The sequence below is a fragment of the Pelophylax lessonae genome, assembly GCF_965119305.1.
Source record: "Pelophylax lessonae genome assembly, chromosome: 3".
Taxonomy (NCBI): domain Eukaryota; kingdom Metazoa; phylum Chordata; class Amphibia; order Anura; family Ranidae; genus Pelophylax; species Pelophylax lessonae.
Window position 1 is genome coordinate 532,976,145 of NC_138770.1, and position 19,000 is coordinate 532,995,144.

The window sequence follows — 19,000 nt, forward strand, 5'->3', positions numbered from 1 at the left end:
TTTGCCTAGAGAGGACTAGTTATGAGTCACATACTGCATTCTCCTTGTGGTCTAGGCATAAATGTAATTGTTAAGAAAAGAAAGCTTCACACTGATGACATTAACAGGTTCAGTTGCCTTATTTTGCTATACAATCCATGCAGCAAGTTCCTGCTTACAGGCTGTCTGGCATGTCTCAACCTCATGGGCTTCATCTAAATTTTGGGATTTACATTCACCAAATAAACAGTTTTTAGATTTATAGTAATAACATTATTGAAAAGAAAAAACACAAAAAAGTAAAAAAAATAGTTGTTCACTCTCTTACTTAACAGTGTGGTATTGACCATACTGGGTCAGTAAACAAAATATAAATTAATTTAGCAGCCGCTATCAATCATCCATCCATTGGTACAAAATATTATACTACAGAGGTATAATATTTTTTTCTTTTACTAAAAGCATGGAGTCATATAGGATAAGAACTGTTACTACCAATTCAATGCAAAGATATCCACCCAAAATAAAAAATCTACAAACTGCTCTTCTTTAATCTTGAGGTCTGCCAAAGGTCGTTAAATGTACACATGTCTGGTTAATCAACACATAATATAGTTTAAAGTAGTTATAACTGTATTTTTTTTTTTTTCAAATTTTTTATTTAAAGAATACAATACAGGCAACAGGCAAATATGTAGATTCATGAAACAACAGGTTTGTCATTACAACACAAAAGTGCGGAGAACCAAAAGCGGACAGTATGAGAAAATATAAAAAGGTGATCCGCTACTTTAAATTACATTTATGCAGAGAACGCGCCATTCCCAGGTCCTCCGTGTAAGGGAGGCAAACTTACCCCGGGAATGACGCCTCTAAAGTCAAACCAGCAAACCAACAAGTGAAGGAGAACAAGGAACCGTACTCCAGGTGGGCAGGCACCTGAGCCTGTGTGCATCCTGAAATTTTTTATTTTTTTTCACCTTAAGGTTACCAGAGTGAAAAAAGAAAGAACGTTGTAGGAAAGATAGAAAGAAGGATTGAACAGAGGGAAAGGCAAGGGGGGAAGAGAGAAAAAAAAAAAAAAGGGTGCAAATCCCCCACGCCAACCAGGACGGGAATTTTCGAAGGGATCGGACTGGCCAGAAGGGCGCCCAAAAAGGGCTGCAAAAGTTGCTACATCTCAAGCGGCACCAACCCCCTACAGTGGGTCAGAGTATGGCAGGTACTCCTCGGAGACTCGAAATAGGTTCCAATGTATCCACCTAGTCCTGTGCGCCTCTCTCGTCCCTCGGAGTTCGGACGTAAGTTCCTCCATATGCTCGAGTTCGCTCACCCTGGCAAGCCATTGCGAAACCGTGGGGGCAGATTGCTGTTTCCACATAGCTGGAATGCAGGCTCGCGCAGCGCTTAAGAGGTATTTGAGTAGGGATTTGCTGTATCTCTTCTTAGACATAGGCGTGAGGTTAAGCAGCAGTTATAACTGTATTTAAAGAAGATTCCAAGTCAAACAGCTAAATACACGGTTGCCATACATATATATAGTTACAGGTTTACCACACAGCAGAAGCAGCAGAATGGAAACACTTTCTCAGTTATAGTTAAGGAACACAGTGGTGACATCCAGTTGGCTGACTGGATAGTGAAGGAGCAGGAGCGGACTGTGTCACGGTCAGGGGTCAGGCTCAGAGATCAGTAGCTTTTTCAGAAGAGAGGCTTCCACCTACCAGCAGGAAAAGCACACAAGCGGGTCTTCTTGGTAGATAAGGCGGGTTCACCCAAAACGCAGAGTCTAAGCACAAACTGGTCTGTACCAGAGCTCTTGATGAGGGAGATGGGTTTTGCTGTATGCTAGTGCCTGGTCGAGGTCCTCAGGATCGCCCCACCAGGAGGTGAGCAAGCCGGGATCTGGTAGCAGATGTAGCAGGTAGGGATCAATAAGAAGCCAAAGGTTGGTAACAAGTGGTTGCAGGTTCAATTTAAGCAGAAGCGTAGTTGAGGAACAAGCTAAAGGTCAAAAACCAATGGTTGCAGGTTGGGATCAAGCAGAAGCGAATTTGAGGACCAAGCCAAAGATCGATAACACATGGTTGCAGGTTGGGATCAAATGGAAGCGTAGTCGAGGAACAAGTCAAGCCAAAGGTCAGTACCAGGTGGTAGTGAATGTTTGAATGGCAGCAGGAGTGAGAGGAGCTGGAAAAGAGCAAAATAATCTGGCAAACAGGAAGTGCACAAATATGGCTTAAATCAGGAAGTTCATGGGAGGAGCAAAGAGTTCAAGCTTCTTCAGAAGCAAGATACAAGGCAAGATTGTCCCATGTATCAGACAGGGAGCTGTCCAGCATCTCAGATAGGCACAGCGTAAAATAATTACAGGTATTGATTTCTTTTAATGGATAGATCTAATAAAATTGTATATGTTTTATCCTTGAGACATCATGGTGCTGGATTTTTTCTCTTTGATGCAGCAAAAAGACAGCGAATAGAGGTACAGCCAGACATCGCAGAAGTCCCAGGACCTTGAAAGACATTTGCATGCAGCAGAACCTAACTGGTTCCTAGTACCTTTCCTTCCGCTACAAGTGTAGATGCTGTTGTAAAGAATATTACAATAGACTGAATTCAAGTAAAATTTAGGTATCTAAACTGGTTTCACTTGAAATGTAAATTAACTTATGTGTTATTGAATACAGAGCTGCATTCATTAGTGTCTTTTATATCTCCCTGGGATTACGGTAACTTTTAAATTGTTAGTTTCATGACAGACCTTTATTCCCAGGATAGGTAGAGCCATGCCTGGGCCTATCAAAAAAAGCACATTAGAAAAATGCAATAAGATTACTGAACAATGTTTTGCCTAAGGAACAGGTCTTCTGAAAGTTGGGCATTTAGTTTTTTCACCCAAATGTGCAGGTGAAGCTGGCTATCCTGATAATGTAAAAAAAAAAAATCTCAAACAGATAATCCTGTAATGTTTTTAGGCCTTTTCAGTATAGTTAATGTCATTTTAGCTCCAGAGTTATTACCAATGAAGAAACCATTTAGATCTGTGAAAAATGATTCCGTATACAAATCGCAGAATATTTCAAAATGTAAAGAATCTTTGGATGTGGAATAGTAAGTAGTGTGATTCACATTACCTTGGAATGCTTTAATAAAGCCTGCAAGCTGAACATTTCCAACTTCTCAGAAGGAACTGTGCTAAGACTTTCAGCATATGGCAGTCCATTCCCACCAAAGCACCACAGGCCTCTCTGAAATAAAAAAAATATATATATATATATATATATATATCAAAATTGCCATATCAAACCCAGTGGAATCACATATTAAGGCATAGTGATTGACCAATTATCGGCAACACCGATATATCGGTGGCCGATCTGCACTTTCCCCGATATATCGGAATCGACCTTTTGATTTACAGATATTGCCGATATTTCGGGAAAGTGCTTGTACTTGTAATAACTGCAGCTAGAGGCATCACCCCGGTAACGACGTCCATAGCCGACGTTAGGCTGTCTTGTAATGACAACCGATGCGGCTGAGAAGCTGAGAAGCTGTCATTCCAAGGAGCGGGAGGGGACGTTCCCCCCCCTCCCGCCGCCTTCCGCGGTTCGCCCGGGTCTCCCGTCCCACTGGGAGACCCGGCATCCTACCTGCACCGCCACCGTCTGACCCGGTCTCCATTTTTTTTATTCCGGCCCCCAGTACCCGCAAGTGATGTCATGACATGACATCACTTCCGGGTACTGGCGGTGCTGAATTAAAAAACTTACAGCATTCAAAACAGCCAAACTTGGCGTTTTGAATGCTTTTAAGTGCAGAGGAGGGGTTTGGGGTCTTTTAGACCCCCAGATCCCTCCACCACAGTACCTGTAGACATTAAAAAAAAAAAGGAAAAATTTTTTTTATGTCCGAAAATATCGGCCAATACCGATATCTGATGACCAAAATATCGGTATCAGCGTTAACAAAACTATAACGGTCGATCAATAAGGCATACCATATATACTTAACCAAAAGAATCACCATACCTTACCTTAGTGGAATAACCAAAATTAGTTGGCTTGCTATTGTTGGGAAATGCCAATGTCTGTGCTTTATCTATACTGGCATTTTATGTACTAACATTTGAAAAAAAGTATTACTGAGCAGACACCTGACAGGTGTGCCTGTTATACCCTACTAAATCTTAGCTGTATAGAATGATCTGGACTGTCTACCCAAGTCCCATTTGTGCCAGCATGTATTTATGGGCACCTTGCCAATGTTATCAATAATTGAATCAATACAATATGCATTAACAATAGAAAGAAAAGAAAGTATTTAGTGCATGCCAGATAGAGGTGTGACTGCTATACACTTATAAAGTGAGAGCTTTATTTCACTTTAGCAGAAAATTGCTTTGAAAGAAGACTCAAGGTTACACATATCAGAGTAAATTATCCTTGAAAAGTTCTTTTCAATTAAAACTGTTAGATACAAGGCTATGTCAGCAAAGAAAAAAAGTTTATATGTTTATAAATTAATGGGTTAAGGTACAACTGGGTGCCTGCTTTTGATATGTATTGTGAAATTAGGTACCTGTCTTTTGAATTACATATTGTGAATAGTAGCAGTGGTAGGGTTGTAAGGAGGGATTTCATTGCGGAATGTTTATACCGTTGTATTTAATTTATTGTATTTGAACAAGAGTTTTTGTAAGGAGGGCGTTTATTGTGGTATGTTTATACCATTGTATTTAATCTATTGTATTTGAATAAGAGTTTTCATAGGAGTACAGCTTGCATATGTATATTAAGAGTCTTTGTTGAAACATATGGTTTCTACTAGGTCCACATACTGTAAGTCCTACAAGCAGGTTTGTTTCCTTTTTTGGGGCGAATATTAGAACTTTGGAACAACAGGGGTTTAAACCACTATTGAAGTCGGATATAAATATATATTTAAATACATGATACAAATTTAAAAATTTCCACTTACCCGTTGAGCTGCTAATGCTTGAGTACTCTCTCTCAAGGCCAGCGATGTAAAGTACTTTATACATTGGTCAAGTTCACTTTGAGGTAGAGAAGACAGCAAATGATGTAGTCTATCTTCTATGGAATAATCCTGCCAAACAATTCAGGCATATGTTAATAACAATGGAACACTGGTTCAGATGACAAACTGGTCATCTGAAGGGCATTAAAAATTTCATCCAATGTTCTTAGGACACCTACAGTATGTCAAAAAACATGGCTGTCTATGGCACACTAAATCTGTCTCAAATTTGAGCAATGCAATTTGGTCATATTTTGAAAAAATGTAAGGACAAGGGTTAGAGGAGTAAGCTGCTTATAAAAATCACCAGTAGATGCAGTGATGCAAAATCTGAAGCTGAGCCAAATCTCAACTGTTCCTTTAAAGGTAGGGTTTAACTCACTCCACCTCCCCACCAGTCATCCCTATTGATCTATTATTGTGATACACAACCTCATTCTCCAAAAGAGAGGCATGAGAGGGAACTGGCACAGCACATACAGTATTTTCCAAAAGTGAGTACACCCCTCGCATCTTTTTAAATATTTTATATCTTTTCATGTGACAACACCAAAGAAATAACACTTTACTACAATGTAGTGAGTGTACAGCTTGTATAACAGTGTAAATTTGCTGTCCCCTCAATACACAGCCAATAATGTCTAAACCACTGGCAACAAAAGTGAGTACACCCCTAAGTGAAAATATCCAAATTGGGCCCAAAGCGTCACTATTTTGTGTGGCCACCATTATTTTCCAGCACTGCCTTAACCCTCTTGGGCATGGAGTTCACCAGAGCTTCACAGGTTGCCACTGGAGTCGTCTTCCACTCCTCCATGACGACATCACCGAGCTGGTGGATGTTAGAGACCTTGCGCTTCTCCACCGGATTCCGCTTGAGGATGCCCCACAGATGCTCAATAGGGTTTAGGTCTGGAGACATGCTTGGCCAGCCCATTACCCCTAACCCCAGCTTCTTTAGAAAGGCAGTGGTCATCTTGTAGGTGTGTTTGGGGTCGTTATCATGTTGGAATACTGCCCTGCGTCCCAGTCTCTGAAGGGAGGGGATCATGCTCTGCTTCAGTATGTCACAGTACATGTTGGCATTCATGGTTTCCTCGATGAACTGTAGCTCCACAGTGCTGGCAGCACTCATGCCGCCCCAGACCATGACACTCCCTCCACCATGCTTGACTGTAGGCAAGATACACTTGCCTTTGTACTCCTCACCTGGTTGCCACAACACACGCTTGACATCATCTGACCCAAATAAGTTTATCTTGGTCTCATTAGTCTACAGGACATGGTTCCAGTAATCCATGTCCTTAGTCTGCTTGTCTTCAGCAAACTGTTTGCAGGCTTTCTTGTGCATCATCTTTAGAAGAGGATTCCTTCTGGGACGACAACTATGCAGACCAATTTGATGCAGTGTGCGGCGTATGGTCTGTGCACTGACCGGCTGACCCCGCACTCCTTCAACCTCTGCAGCAATGCTGGCAGCACTCATACGTCTTTTTCCCAAAGACAACCTCTCGATATGACGCTGAGCATGTGCACTTAACTTCTTTGGTCGACCATGGTGAGGCCTATTCCGATCAGAACCTGTCCTAATAAACTGCTGTATGGTCTTGGCCACCGTGCTGCAGCTCAGTTTCAGGGTCTTGGCAATCTTCTTATAGCGTAGGCCATTTTTATGTAGAGCAACAATTCTTTTTTTCAGGTCATCAGAGAGTTCTTTGCCATGAGGTGCAATGTTAAACTTCCAGTGACCAGTATGAGAAAGTGAGAGTGATAACACCAAATTTAACACACCTGCTCCCCATTTACACCTGAGACCTTTAATACTAACAAATCACATGACACCGGGGAGGGAAAATGGCTATTTGGGCCCAATTTCAACATTTTCACTTAGGGGTGTACTCCCTTTTATTGCCAGCAGTTTAGACCTTAATGGCTGTGTATTGAGTTAATTTGAGGGGACAGTAAATTTACACTGTTATAAAAGCTGTACACTCACTACTTTACATTGTAGCAAAGTGTAATTTCTTCAGTGTTGTCACATGAAAAGATATAATAAAATATTTACAAAAATGTGATGGGTGTACTCACTTTTGTGAGATACTGAAGTTCCACTCTTAATTGTTGACTGCATTGGGATATAGAAGGCTGCCAGTACTGGAATGGCAAACATGGAGTTGATACATAGTGCCTGTGACGGAACCGACCCACACTGTGCTTGAGTGCTTCCGTCAGTATAACGCTTCGTCCAGTCTGAACATAGATATCAGATATTATAGCTGCATATTGCTACCAAGAAATAGGCAGAACTCGTTTTAGTTGCAAATCTGGAACTCTTTATTGAACAAATTTACACAGAATATATACCCCACAGGAGGACAGTCCCCCACGTTCATATTACCCTAACAATACAAACTGTACACAGGAATATAATTACCATAGATAAACAACAACCACATGAAAAACCTAGATATTTACTCAAAACATCACACAATGGTTTAGATAATGTGGTAAAGCTCACACAAAGCTAATCCCATCATAGAGGATCCTCCAAGAGTTAATCAAATTAACCACCAGACAAAAACAATATGAATGAATGGGAATCCACACCTAGACAATGCTTTGATTAATCAGGATCTCACTCCAGGTCAGACTGCCAGCATCAAGCTCATAAATTGCCATACACATTATTACAAGTATAAACACATCCCCACAGTAGACAATAGGTGAGCTATTTAGCACAATTAACAATAGGTGAAAGACAGGTGGCTTGAGCTGAAAGGATTATCATCTGCTATGAGTCTGACTGTGTGGAGCAGTCGTTATTGGTAATGTGCCATCTAGGCCTTTAACATGGATCCCGGACCTAGAGTCCCAGAGTCTGTGTGTCTTGGGAAGACATGGACTTGAATCCAAAGTAACATTACTCCAAGGGACCCCCAGCATACACCTTACAAAGGGTAGTGTTACCTTAAAAGCCAGGGCCCATAGTCAGTAGGCTAGAGGCTAGCCTGCAGTCTCCTCCAAAAGCCTCTGTCCCAGGTGAGTCTATCACATTTTTCTCCCATCAAAAGTCGACTAACAAGGTCCCAGACCTCCTCCTGGTCTGGACATGCGTTAGTCAGGCAGAGGGAACTCACATAGTCAGTCCTCATGATCTCCATTCTTCGCTGCAGGGAATAGTGGTCATCAGTAGGTGTGGGACTGAGGCCATTGACTCTCTGTCCGACTGCCAGTGCTTCAGCTGGGTGGTTTATTCCATTCCAGGGCTCGGTCTGTTGCTAGGCAGAAAGGACGACTGCTCCAGTTTCCTGAAGATGTGGAGACACTGTAGGGGATAGGCAAAGGCCAGCGGCACTCTACTCTGTTGCCAGCGATTTAGCTGGGAGTAGGAGCTTCACTACATCAGCTTGTAGCTGGGGAGAAGGGCCGACTGCCCCAGTTCCCTGGAACTCTGTAGTTGTTGTCGGTACTGGGCAGAGGTTGGTAACACTCTGTCCTGTTGTCAGCACTTCGGCAAGGGATGTCACATCATCCGCTATGGCTAACCGTTGGGGAGGAAAGACCATTTCCTTCACATTGGCTGACTGTTGGGGAGGGAGGACAACTACCTCCTCTCCTAAACTGTGGATCTGCCATTGCAGAGATGAGCGGGTTGCTCCATCTCCCAGACTCCTTGGCTCCTGCTGTGGAACGAAGATGGCTTCCCTTACTCCTAAGTCACTACACTGCTGTTGGGGAGTGACCGTTTCCTCTGCTCAGCCTGACTGTTGGGAAGGGAGGGCGACAACCTCCTCTCCCTTCTCCCCCTGGATCCTGATGTGCTGCTGGGGAATAACCGACACCTTCTCACACTGGGCCTCTGGAACTGCTGCAGGTGTGGGGGCAGAGGTCTTGGACCCTTTGTCCATTTTTAAAGCGCTTCAGCTGGAGAAGTGTCTTGTAACTCCACAGATGCTGCTGGCAGGAAATCCCATGTTCTTGTCAGTGTTTTGAGGGAAAGGCTGGCAGCCTCTTCTCTCAGGAAGGCTGAAGCTGCTGTTGGTGCTGGGCAGAGATCAGTGATGTTAGGCCCTGATGCCATCTGTTCCACGGGGAAGTAAACTGAAAAGTCAGTGACCCTGAACACATCATCCTTGGTCACCAATTTTTGCAGGCACAGGTCAGCAGCGCTATGCCTGGATGCCCGCTCTATTGCTATAGGCTCACTGGGTTGTTCCTCCTCAGCAGAAAACTCTATTAAATCCCCAGTCTCTGGAACTGGTGTCTGGGGATAGAGGTTCATCATCTCTTGTCCATGGAACCCAGATGTTATCGGTGCTGGGCAGAAGCTAGCAGAGCTCTGTTGTCAGCACTTTAGCTTTAGGGATGGCAATCTCCGGAGTTTCCGCTGCAGATTCTGGGGCATGCTGCTGAACATGTTCTAGCAGTTCCCTGTATGCCCTTTCCAGATGCTCTTCTTTTCTTAGCAGGTATTCCAGATCAGGTTTAGGCTCTGAGACCCCTGAGAGACCGAGAATAGCCTCTCTGTATTCTTGCAGGTCCTCAAGGGTAGGTTCCCCTTCATCGCCATGAAACCATCTGTAAGGCTCTTCCACAGCAATCCAGGGCCACCAAAGTCATATCCCTCCGGAGAGCATTCTGTTGTCTCCCCTAAATATTCCTGCTCTCCATACCATTGCAGAGCCTGATATCGATTGTCCAGCTCTATCTCCTGCTGGACCAGCCTGTGCAATTTGGACACAAATTGCTCCTAGGAATGGCATCTGCAACTCCCGTTGGTCACTGGCCTGTTCCCCTGGGGTTGGAAAGCACTTGCCCTGGTATATACCAACAAGCTGGATGGCTCAAATCCAGAGCCCCACCCGAATCTGCTGCCTGTGCTCCAGGTATTGATCTGCAGACACTGTCCTGGGGTATACTAATACTAAAAAGGGCGATCCGCAGCACCCCCTCAAACTGTGATGCCAGGTCCATATCTCCGTTGGGGCGACCAAAGTCTGCTATCCCGATCTTGGATCCCGGTGCTGGTTTGGATGTCCCAGACTGCAGGAAGCACCCCACCGCTTGCCACAAATGTGACGGAACTGACCCACACTGTGCTTGAGTGCTTCTGTCAGTATACCGCTTCCTCCAGTCTGAACATAGATATCAGATATTATAGCCACATATTGCTATCAAGAAATAGGCAAAATCGGATTTTTGTAAGATCTTACCGTAAAATCCTTTTCTCTTAGCTCATTGACAGACGTAGTCTTCTTGATTCACAAGAACTGGGTTATGTTGTCTCCGCAGGAGTAGGACTAGGCAGAAAAGAAAAAACGTTCTGGCTCCACCCTAGGGGCAGTCCCAGAGGGTATATCCTCCCTCTCTCTGCTACAAGGCATCAGTTCTGTCACAAAGCAGCAACAGAGAATTTAACCCAACCCAACTCAATGATAGAGGGGCGGGTACTACGTCTGTCAATGAGCTAAGAGAAAAGGATTTTACGGTAAGATCTTACAAAAATCCGATTTTCTCTGTCGCTCATTGACAGACGTAGTCTTCTTGATTCACAAGAACTGGGACATCCAGAAGCAGTGCCACAAATGAGGGGTGGGATTGACAGAAATCAAAATCCAATCTAGAAGGCCCAACCGGTGCCAAACTAGAAGTTTTAAAGGCTCATTATAAACAAAGAATGAGACTCAAATAAAAATTCCAACGGAAAAAAACCCTCGAGGTAGACCACTGGTCTCCTCAAATGGCGGCCTGCAAAACCTTGCGGCCAAACGAGGCATCAGACGATGCCATTACATCAACTTTATAATGTTTTGTAAAGGTATGCACCGACGACCAGGTAGCCGCCTTGCACACCTGGACCACTGACGCCTGATGGTGAAAGGCCCATGACGCACTAAGTGCCCGAGTGGAGTGCGCCTTAACAGGGAACGGGGGCTCCCGACCCTTAATAGAATAAGCCTGTACCACCGTCTGTCTGATCCATTTGGAAATAGTCGCGGCAGATGCAGGCAACCCCTTTTTGGGTCCATCCGGGATCACAAAAAGTGAATCCGTCTTGCGAAACGAGTCTGTCGTTTTCAAGTATACCCTGATCGCCCGGACCACATCCAAGTAGTGTAAAGCAAACTCCCGAGGATGACTGGGCTTAGGACACAGGGAAGGTAATACAATTTCTTCATTCAGATGAAATTCTGAAACCACTTTTGGTAGGAAGGATGGATTCGGACGAAGAACCACCTTATCTCTATGAACCACCAGATATGGGGAACGACAAGATAATGCGGCCAGTTCTGACACCCTGCGTGCAGAAGTGATCCAAGAAGGCCACCTTCTGGGACAACGTAGGTAGAGGAATCTCCCTAATATCTTCAAAGGGAGGTTTCTGAAGAACCGACAATACTAAATTAAGATCCCAGGGTGGTAACGGCGCGCGCACTGGTGGAGCCAGATGTCGCACCCCCTGGATGAAATTCCGCACCAAGGAATGAGTAGCCAAAGGCTTCTGAAAGAAGATAGCTAATGCTGAGACCTGACCCTTGATAGTACTCAAGGCCAGTTTCTGCTCAACCCCTTGTTGCAGAAAAGCTAATATTTGACTAACCGAATACGACCGTGGACGGAACCCCAGAGGTTCACACCATGCAATGTAGGACTTCCATGTGCGATGATAAATCTTTCTGGAAGTCGCTTTCCTTGCTTTAACTAAAGTAGGAATAACTGAAGCTGACAATCCCTTGTCCTTCAGCACCTGGTTCTCAATAGCCAGGCCGTTAAAGCCAGCGATCGTAAAGCAGGATGGAAGATCGGTCCCTGAGACAGTAGGTCCTCCCTGAGAGGAAGTCTCCACGGGACGTCCGCCACCAGTCTGACCAAGTCGGCGTACCACGCTCGGCGAGGCCAGTCCAGAGCTACCAGGATTACTGGAATTCCTTCCTCCTCTATCCTGCGAAGAAGTCTTGGCAGTAACCCGAGAGGAGGGAAGGCATACATTAGCTGGTATTGCCCCCACGGGGCGATCAGTGCGTCTGCGGTCTCTGCTAGAGGATCGCGGGAGCGAGCCACGAATCTCTGTACTTTCCTGTTGAATCGTGATGCCAACAGATCCACATCCGGGGTGCCCCAACGTAGGCACAACTGGTGGAAAACTTCTGGATGGAGGGACCATTCCCCCTGATCCAGAGTCTGACGGCTGAGATAATCTGCCTGCCAATTTTCCACCCCCGGAATGAACACCGCAGAGATCGCTGGAACAAATCGTTCCGCCCAGCGAAGAATGCAAGCCACTTCCTTGGCCGCTCGGACACTCTTGGTGCCCCCCTGGTGATTGACATAAGCCACGGCCGTGGCGTTGTCCGACTGGATTCGAACCGGGCTGCCCTGGAGCTGCTCGGTCCAGTGAATCAGACAAAGTCTGATCGCTCTCAGTTCCAATACATTTATCGGCAACCTGGATTCTTCCGGGGACCAAAGTCCCTGGACAGATAACTGACCGAGAATTCCTCCCCATCCGGATAGGCTGGCATCCGTGGTCACTATTGTCCAATATATTGGCAGAAATGACTTTCCCTGGCTGAGCATCGGAGACCGAAGCCACCAGACCAGAGACTCTCTGGTCTGTTTGCTCAATCGGATCCGATTGTCCAGGGATTCCGGATTCCGATTCCATCTGAGAAGAATCTCTTGCTGAAGAATTCGGGTATGGGACTGGGCAAATGGGACTGCTTCGAAGGAAGCCACCATCAACCCCAGAACCCTCATGCAAGTTCGAAGAGAAGACCAGCTGTTGGATAGTAACAACTGGACTGCTGATTGAATCTTCCGGAGTTTCCCTACCGGAAGGAAAACTCTTGTCCTGACTGTGTCTAGAATTAGACCCAGATATTCGAGCCTCTGGGTGGGAACCAGCAATGACTTTTGCTGGTTCACCAGCCACCCGAATTCCTGTAAAGAAATTATAGTAATTTCTATGTTTTGTAGCAGGGTCTGAGGAGACTCTGCATGAAGCAGGAGATCGTCTAGGTAACCTAGAATCGATATGCCTCTTTGGCGCAGTAGTGCCAACATTGGGGCCAACACCTTCGTGAAGACCCGAGGAGCCGTGGCGAGACCGAAAGGTAACGCCACAAACTGATAGTGGTTCTCTTCTACGGAAAAGCGCAGAAACCGCTGATGTCCTGCGAAAATGGGAATGTGAAGATAGGCGTCCTTGATGTCTATGGACGCTAGGACATCCCCTGGATGCAGGAAGGCTGCTACTGTGCGAATGGATTCCATCTTGAATTTTCTTATGTTGAGAAAGGAATTGAGTGCCCTTAAGTCCAGAATTGGACGCACTTTGCCCTCTTTCCTGGGTATTGTAAATAGGTTTGAATAAAACCCCTGAAAACGTTCTGTCCAAGGAACGTGGACTACCACTCCTTGTTGTAGTAAATCCGTGACTGCTCTCCGCAGATCTTCTAGACGATCCGGGGATAGTCGGATATTGGAAGGGAAGAATCGCGCCGGTGGGAGAGATCGAAACTCGATCTTGTACCCTGACCTTATGACTTCGCAAACCCACTTGTCCGGGATTCTGGAAAGCCATGGATCCGGGAACCAGCAAAGACGTCCCCCCACCCCAGTTATGGGTGGGGGCGCACCTTCAGGCTTTGGACGATTTATCTTCAGGTCTGGAGGGGGCGGGCTTTTGCTTGCCCGACCAACGTCCCCTGAAGCCTCCTGAAGGAGCTTTGGAGGACTTCACCCGCGGGACGAAAAAACTTTTTGTGAGCAGAGAAAGAAGGCCCTCGTCTTTGACGAGGTCCTTTACCTTTAACATTTTGCGGTAAAAAGGTGCTCTTTCCTCCCGTGAGATCCTTAATGATCTCATCTAAGTTGGCTCCAAATAGACGCTCTCCTAAAAAGGGGATATTAGCCAATGCTTTTTTGGAACCTTGGTCGGCTAACCAACCTTTTAGCCACAGTGTACGCCTGAGAACCACTGCTGAAACTGATGCTCGCGCCAATAATGGAGTGGCGTCTAACGCCGCATCACACACAAACTGTAACCCCTGTATCATTTGTTCCAACAAATCTGATACCGCCTGAGGGACTTCTTCTAAGTCCCGGCGCAACCACTTGGTCCATTCAGTTACAGTCTGCGAAACCAGTCCAATAGCAATTATTGGTCTGAAAGCTGATCCAATCAAGGAAAACATGGTGCGAGACATAGCTTCTATCTTGCGATCCACTGGATCTTTAAAAGACGGGGCGTCTTCTAAAGGAATAACCGTGGCTTTATTCAATCTAGCAATTGGTGAATCCACCACAGGTGGTTCTGTCCATTTCTTAATGAGGGTTTCCTCAAACGGATAACGCCTGTTAATGCGTTTAGAAATAGCAGAAGTGCGTTTTGGCAGACTCCATTCTTCTTTGATTGGATTGCCAAAACATTTGGGCAAAGGAAAAACCTTCGCTACTTTGATGCGTTTTTTAGTCCCAAAGGGGATTTCAGTTTCAGCTATTTCCGACGGAATACCCTGTAATCTTAAGGTTTCTTGAACAGATACAATGAGTGCGTTTACCAACGCTTCCTCTCGGGCTATGGCTGATGCCGAAACATCCTCCTCACTGTCTGAAGAGACAGTACCCGAGACACCAATCCCAGATGAAGTACCTGCAACTGCAGAAATAGGCTCAGATTCTGAATCCGAAGTTTCAGATAATAAGGGGTTAGGCGGGGGTCGCTTTCTTGCGCCCTGTCCCTGACAAGCCACTTCCACCCGGGATACAAAAGTTTCCATAATAGCTGACAATGATTCAACCATCAGTGGGGTGCTGGAGGATCCTGCAGACACCTCGAGGGGATCCGGTGGAGATACATGAGTGGCAGGGTCCATGTTAATTCAGGACACCTCTGCCAGAAAAAACAAAAAAATACCTCTTTTTTTTTTTTATTTATGTGTATCCCCCTAGCGCAATAGCGCCCCTCAGAGTACCTGCTTCTCGATCCCCACAGAGAGAGAGAGGGACCCTCAAGGCTCACCACCCGATGCAGAGAAGTTTCCAACCAACTGCAGTCAGCGTCTGTCTTTTACAGACTGGAAAGAGCTGTGTTAGTTTTCCCGGGTAGAAGGACGTGGCTCCGCCCCCTGTGTACGCCTTCCGGCATTCCCAGCTCTCCACGAGGTAGCTGGGCTCATCAAACATGGCCGCCCCTATACAGGAGACAATAGACTCCAAAAACATGGCGGCCGGCGTGACCTGAGGACATTCATGCACCCGGTCTACGGCAAAATGGCGGCGGACTGCCGAAATCGTTTTTCCCAGCACATCCACCTGCATCTCTGCTAAATGGCGGTTTATCGATCTGCAGGAGGTATACTACAATTAAGGTAGGATTATACCTCCTATGTCTGCTGTAATACTACAGTCTGCTGGGTAGAGTGTTAGCTCTCAAACCAAGTCCACTTCCCACCAAACACATGCTGTATTTACAAGGGGGACTTTTAGTGTCAGACAGATACTGACCATGTATGGAGGGGCCCATAATTCATACTGCCTCATAACGAGGAAAAAAGGGAACGTTCACTCACCATACCGAACCGACAGGCACCCTCTCTTCACAATACCCTCTCCACCGGGGTGGGGGGTTGTGGACCACTCCGGACGCCTCGACTCTCTGGTTCCTGGCGTCCAAGCGAGACTTTTAACTTGCAAGGTCAGTCCCTCCAATGGGACTCCGTCGCGGCCGACCCAGCGCGGAGCTCTGGTCTGCACGCGCTCGTAGGCAGAAACCGGGGTGACCACTGGATCTCAACATCCAGCCCGTTGCCCGGCACCGCATACTTACTTGAATGTGTCGCGGCCGACCAAGCGCAATGCAATGGTCTGCGCGCGCTCGTAGGCCGGCTGGGGTGACCACTGGTGTCGCCCAGTCCGGCGTATTTGCTTGAAGATCTCACAGGAAAAAACACTGGAGAAAAAACTACCTAAAAAAATTTTTTTTCAAAAAAAAAAAAAATCTTGCCAGGACCAGAGATCCCAGCAAGGAACTTAGGTCCTTACTCCTGACTAGACAGAAAAAAACTGATGCCTTGTAGCAGAGAGAGGGAGGATATACCCTCTGGGACTGCCCCTAGGGTGGAGCCAGAACGTTTTTTCTTTTCTGCCTAGTCCTACTCCTGCGGAGACAACATAACCCAGTTCTTGTGAATCAAGAAGACTACGTCTGTCAATGAGCGACAGAGAAAACTTGTTTTAGCTGCAAATCTGGAACTCTTTATTGAACAAACTCACACAGAATATATACCCACGGGAGGACAGTCCTCTCCTTATCATATTACCCTAACAATACATTCTGTACACAGGAATATAATTACCATAGCTAAACAACAACCACATGAATAACCCAGATATTTACCCAAATCCTCACAAAATGGTTTCGATGACGAGGTACAGCTGGCACAAGGCTAATTCCATCATAGAGGATCCTCCAAGAGTTAATCAAATTAGCCACCAGACAGAAACAATATGAATAAATTGAAAGCCACGCCTAGACAATGCTTTGATTAATCAGAATCTCACTCCAGGTCAGACTGCCGGCATCAAGCTCATAAAGTGCAATACACATTATTACAAGTATAAACGCATCCCCACAGTAGACAATATGTGAGTTAATTAGCACAATTAACAATAGGTGAAAGACAGATGGCTTGAGTTGATGAGATTACCATCTGCTGTGAGTCTAACTGTGCAGAGCAGTCTTTATTGTTAATGTGCCATCTAGGCCTTTAACAAGGATCCCGGGCCTAGAGTACCAGAGTCTGTGTGTCTTGGGGAGACATGGACTTGAATCCAAAGTAACATTATTCCAAGGGTCCCCCTAGCATACACCACACAAAGAGTAGTGTTCTCTTAAAAGCCAGGGTCCATAGTAGGCAAGAGGCTAGCCAGCAGTCCCCTCCAAAAGCCTCTGCCCTGGGTGAGTCTATCACAGTGCCATCTACCTACTGGCCACATGCCATCTGCTTACTGGTGACTCCAAGATTGTGAGTATGTAAAACACAAAAGCCACAAGCTGCCATTACAGTTCTGATACAAATCTATATTTTATTATATTGGCACACTGAATGTTTTTAAACCTTCGGGTACAATAATGAGACTTTTTTGGTTAAGTGTGAAAGTGGTGATTAACTTATGCTACAGAAGAAAAATTGTACCTCTTTACAAAGCATTAGTAAGATTATCATGGGTATCATGATTAGTTTTAGGCACCATTCCACAGAAATTATAGCCTGAAAAGGCTACAGAAGGGGGTGAATAAATTAAGTAAGGGCATAAAGAATCTCAGCTGTTAAAATTGATGATCTAATTACCTGAAAGAAGATATTTTTAATAGGAGATATGATGATGATTTATAATCACCTGAATAGTATTTATCAAAAATTCAGATTCAGATTTTCAGTGTTGGGGCTCTGTGTATTTATTGCACTCGCTAACTTGGCTCACCCAGGCGCTTACCATACTGCATTCCCTGCAATACCAGCACACCGCTTTATCCTGCCACACATCTTAAGGTGGTAGGTACCGTGACCACATGTCTGTATTCATTGCTTGTGTGTTTTTGTATAAAATGTTACTATAATGTTTTAAAATGTATTTTGTAGAAATCATAAATTTAAGCATCTCCTTAATTTATACTCCAGAGGAAAGGTTATATATCTGAAACGCGTCAGCTTGAATGGAGAAAGCATTCTTCTGAAGTTTTCCCTATATCTAGATGTTTATGTAAACAAGTCAGTTTTTTCTTTTATTGATTCATATTTGTCTGTATCATGTCTTTTACTACATGATCTTTATATGCTTCAAATAAATTGATATATTTTTTATATATGTTGGTGTACTGTTTGCTATTAAAGTCCCAGCTCCTTAAGGGGGACCAAGTCTTTTTCTGAAAAATTCAGATTTAGTTTAAGTTTATTTTTAAAAGTTTAAATTATAAATAAGAGGAACCCTTTATGGTTGAAGGAAAAAAGTTCATACTCCAATTACAAAAAAGGGCTATTTCCTGTAAAGCGTCACACTGACGGGTGCGAGATGCGCATATGTAGCGTGCCTCTGCTGTGTCTCATGCCATTCAAGTGCTCTTCTTACTGAGGAATTCTACTAGGTGAACAATTTTCCTGACGGGTAACTGAAAAATCTCATACATATTAAAATGCTTGAAATCTTAGGTGCTAAGAATGATTTATTTCTCTAAAGATATAACAAAATGTTTAAATCAAACATTGTAAGAATTCTTCTTTCTTTCTGGATCAAGTGGGTTTTAGGATGTAACATTCAAACTGACTTTTTTCACTTTTACACAAAGCTGTGAATAAGATGTGACTCAATCTTCTACTCACATCATTTACTTTTGGCAATGTTCGAGGTGGAAGAAAAAAACGAAGGTCTATGTCCTTGCTCCTGGCCAAGCCAATAATTGTTCTTCTATCACATGCTTGTGCCACTGTTCGATACTGGTATTCTTAAAGAAATATGAAAAAAAAAAAACTTTTAGAAACAAATTGACAGTTTTTCTCCTCAGTTTTTCTACAATGCACCAAAATGTATTCTTGATTTTTTAAAGCTAAACTCCAGAAAAAAATCTATTTATGGACATTTGCTTTGTAAAAATAAATTACCTCTAGTGATGGATGTTCCAAGTGTGGATGCTGCTGCTTTAGGTAAAATTCTTAGTTAAATTCATCCTGTACACTACTGTAAGTACTGAACTTTTGGAGATGAAATGTAAAGTTCTGGCTCAAAGAGAGTGTTGACAGTGAGTCATGCTCTGTCTCCATCTTGTCCACCAGTTGAGCCAGCTATAATTCTATCTCTATTACATTGTTCATAGTGGGTCGCCTCACTTGATTGCTTGTCTTGTAATCTTTTCACAGAATGCAATGTATTCTAAGAATGGATGAAAGGAGAGGAGGGGCAGATGACTGTCATCATC

The 19,000-nt window shown here is 44.5% G+C and overlaps 1 protein-coding gene across 1 annotated transcript in view; it reads right to left on the reverse strand.

Moving 5' to 3' along the window:
* LOC309549492 (general transcription factor IIH subunit 5) overlaps positions 1-19,000 on the reverse strand; it is a 137,927-nt gene that overhangs the window by 56,518 nt on the left and 62,409 nt on the right. Inside the window, exons 7-9 of the mRNA XM_082249821.1 lie at positions 18,408-18,529; positions 4,963-5,091; positions 3,117-3,230 (exon numbers count right to left, since the gene is read on the reverse strand). Of these exons, the coding sequence (XP_082105947.1) occupies positions 3,117-3,230; positions 4,963-5,091; positions 18,408-18,529 (365 nt within the window). The remainder of the gene's footprint in view (positions 1-3,116; positions 3,231-4,962; positions 5,092-18,407; positions 18,530-19,000) is intronic.